The sequence below is a fragment of the Dendroctonus ponderosae genome, unplaced genomic scaffold, assembly GCF_020466585.1.
Source record: "Dendroctonus ponderosae isolate FM_Combo_2020 unplaced genomic scaffold, Dpon_F_20191213v2 Dpon_F_20191213_1, whole genome shotgun sequence".
Classification (NCBI taxonomy): domain Eukaryota; kingdom Metazoa; phylum Arthropoda; class Insecta; order Coleoptera; family Curculionidae; genus Dendroctonus; species Dendroctonus ponderosae.
In genome coordinates, this window is record NW_026017110.1 from 10,714,217 (window position 1) to 10,717,663 (window position 3,447).

The 3,447-nt window shown below is 42.7% G+C and overlaps 2 protein-coding genes across 2 annotated transcripts in view; one reads left to right on the forward strand and one right to left on the reverse strand.

Moving 5' to 3' along the window:
* Positions 1–3,447, forward strand: part of LOC109535919 (cytoplasmic dynein 2 heavy chain 1) — a gene marked incomplete in the record, with an annotated part of 19,441 nt that overhangs the window by 7,514 nt on the left and 8,480 nt on the right. The window contains 12 exon segments of the mRNA XM_048660689.1: positions 170–363; positions 549–687; positions 750–869; positions 924–1,106; positions 1,163–1,386; positions 1,438–1,870; positions 1,930–2,083; positions 2,134–2,451; positions 2,498–2,676; positions 2,730–2,971; positions 3,027–3,132; positions 3,193–3,330. Of these exon segments, the coding sequence (XP_048516646.1) occupies positions 170–363; positions 549–687; positions 750–869; positions 924–1,106; positions 1,163–1,386; positions 1,438–1,870; positions 1,930–2,083; positions 2,134–2,451; positions 2,498–2,676; positions 2,730–2,971; positions 3,027–3,132; positions 3,193–3,330 (2,430 nt within the window).
* LOC125505744 overlaps positions 3,361–3,447 on the reverse strand; it is a gene marked incomplete in the record, with an annotated part of 806 nt that continues 719 nt past the window's right edge. The window contains 1 exon segment of the mRNA XM_048670113.1: positions 3,361–3,447.

The following is a 3,447-nucleotide window of genomic DNA, read 5'->3' on the forward strand; positions in this document are numbered from 1 at the left end:
TTTCAAGAAGATATTCAAAAATTTTTACTTTACACTTTGACTGAGACCCAGGGAAGTTAAGAATATCATAACAAGTACACGCAGTCAGGAAAATAAATCTAGCTTCTAATCCAATGGAATACTTTAATAAACGTTTACTATGAGCTTACTAACACTCATTAAATTTCAGGCACAATTAAACGATTTAAGTTCTTTAGAACTAAATTCTTCTGCAGAAATGTCGTCGAAAGACGACTCAAATGTCTTAGAATTGAAGCTAAAGGCGCTTCTTCTCGACACCATCCATCATATACGAGTTTTGGATGAGTTGTTAAGCAAAAATGTGACAAAAGTTAGTGAATGGATATGGCAAAAACAACTAAGGTAAACGAATTATAATTAACTTTAAATTTATTGGAGTAAATTATAAAATAAAATGCTAGTCTTCTTAAGACGACATGTTTTGTTTATAACACAGTTATAATTATGAATTCATGGCCACATTTGCCTTAAGATACATTTTTTGTGGAGAAGGAAAATCACTACTAAAACCACATTAATTTTTTCAGATATTACGCGAATTCTGTAGGTGATGTGACCATAAAAATGGCAAAAGCTCGAATGATGTACTCGTATGAATATTTGGGAAACGAGCCGAAACTGGTTCGAACACCCCTGACTGAACGGTGCTTTTTGACTCTAACTCAGGTAATCTTCAACAATTTGTACTCTGGACATTATAAATCTTATGTCGTTCCATGGAACCTTAGGCTATGCACTTGGGGCTAGGAGGAAATCCATATGGGCCAGCTGGCACGGGTAAAACTGAATCCGTTAAGGCTTTAGGGGCGATTTTGGGGCGCCAAGTGCTGGTTTTCAACTGCGACGAAGTGAGACTCTCATTTTTTCGGCGTTTCGCCGCTTAAGAGCCCGGTAACTTTTAGGGCATCGATGTTAATTCAATGGAAAGGATACTGACTGGCTTAGTTAAAACTGGCGCATGGGGATGTTTCGATGAATTCAACCGGTTGGATGAAACCACACTTTCTGCCATATCCATGAACATACACGCCATACAAGAGGCGCTAAGGAACAGCTCTAAAGCTGTGAGCATCGGCGATCAAGAGGTGGGAATAGTTTGGATGAAGTTTCTTCATATTTTGCGGGTTATTGAATCCTGCAGGTTCCAGTTGATAGACACTGTGGAATATTCGTGACTCTAAACCCCGCAGGAGCAGGTTATGGGGGCCGAAATAAACTCCCGGATAATCTGAAGCAACTCTTTCGGCCCGTGGTCATGACCCATCCAGATCACGAGGAAATCGCCCGAACATCGTTGCATTGCGACGGGTACCGATATGCCGATGTTATAGCCAAGAAAGTCGTCGAAGTTTTTGATATATCAAGGTATCAAAAGTCGCTCCAAACAGTCGACTTTTTATCACTTTGCTATTCCAGTAAACTTCTGAGCAAACAGCAGCATTACGACTGGGGCTTAAGGGCAATCAAAACGGTTTTATCCGGGTGCCAAATGGCGCTAAAAAAAATCAACACCTCCAGCGAAGCGAAAACCCTATCGGCAACAGAGGAGCTGGGCATTGTAGTCAGCACTCTGCGGATGGACATTGTTTCGAAACTTACTTTCTTCGACACTCTGAAATTCAATGAGATCATCGCTAACACTTTTAAGGACATTCCGGTGGAAACTTTGGAGGACCAGCCGCTAAAAGTCGCTATTTTAGAATGCTACAAAGAGCTGAAGCTGTGCCCCAATGAACGACAGGTAAACAAATGTTTGGAGTTCTACAAGCAGCTGACGCAACGAATGGGAGTAGCCATAATCGGACCTCCCAGCTCCGGAAAAACCACCATCATTTCCATTGCAGCCAAGGTATCACCAGAATCACCATTGGTTGCATTTCCCAACTAACTTCCCTCCTCACTTTTCAGGCAATAGCAAAACTACAGAAGAAGCTGAAGACCTACCCGGTTAATCCTAAGAGCATGTCGCGCCAGCACCTTCTGGGATACATGGATCATCTAAACCAGTGGAATGACGGCGTTTTGACTAGTTACAGCCTGCAAGTGTCTGCAGAGGCTGAAGGTATGTGTTCACTTTGCGATCAGGACGGCGAAGGAACTGAACGGTTTTAGATGCGTGGTCGTGGATTATCTGCGATGGAGACATCGATCCGGAATGGGTGGAGTCGCTCAATTCCGTTCTGGACGACAATAGACTGATGACTTTGCCATCCGGTTGGCGAATCCATTTCGGCCCAAATGTGAACTTTGTCTTTGAAACTCACAACCTGAAAAACGCGTCGCCGGCAACTATTTCCAGAATTGGGATCGTGTATCTTGGAGCTGAAGATGTGAACCTGGGCGATTTTGTCAATGCCCAGCTGAGAGCCCAAAGATTGTCTGCTGCTAAGCTGGGGCATTTGGAAGCGTTCATGGGCGAATTTTCTAAAGGTGCGCCAAAACAAGTTTCCAGGGTTTATTTGATGGGGATTTGTAGGGGTCGAATGGGCCATGAAAGATGGGGAAATTGCCATAAGGAGGAGTATAATTTCGGTGGCCAAAACAGCCCTTGTTCAAGTGGAGGACGCTAGAAGCAAGACCGAGTTCATAGTCGCTCTGATTAATGGTGTGGGGCAACAGTTGAAGCCAGAATACAGACAACTGTTTGCTGAAAAAGTGGGTTAACACCTTCATTCCCAAACGGATTTTTCATTTGGATCGTTTTAAAGGTTTTTGAGTGGTTTGATGAAACTGCGCCAAATTTCGCGCTGAAGTTGTATTACGACGAAAACAGGCATGACATTGAAACTTACCATACTGATCCCCAGATGACCGTTGAAGATGGTCGGCATGGCATTCCTCTAATGCAGACCGGGCAAGTCCTCAAATACTTAGACATTCTGGAACCTTTTCTAGTTGATTCCTTTGGGGAACATTTGCTGCTTGCTGGACCGCATGGATGCGCGAAAAGGTACAACACCCCCAAAAAAGCGGCGATTTATTGTTGATATAACGAAAAATTGCAGATTACTGGTGCAGCACCTGACAAAGGAGCAATCCGATGTTTCTCTAGTTGAAATTAACTGCAGTTCTAACTTATCGACGAATTACATAATGCACAAGTTGCATCAGGTATTAATTATCTGAACTTATCAATCAGCGTAATCGGTGGCGTTTTTAAATGCTTTTCAGCATTGCCTTGCAATAACCACCTTTAAAGGCACAATACTTAAACCGAAGAAAGGAAAACTGGTGCTTCACTTTCGAAACATGCATTTGCTGGGCATGGATGAATGGGGAACTAATATGGTTGTCGAGTTTCTAAACCAGGCAAGTCCTCATAATATTATGCACCTGTTATGGCATCTTCAATGTTAATTTTTATTAGACTCAGTTACTGTCCAGCCCCTTTAAAGGTTCGAACATGGACTTGGGACAGTTTTTTTT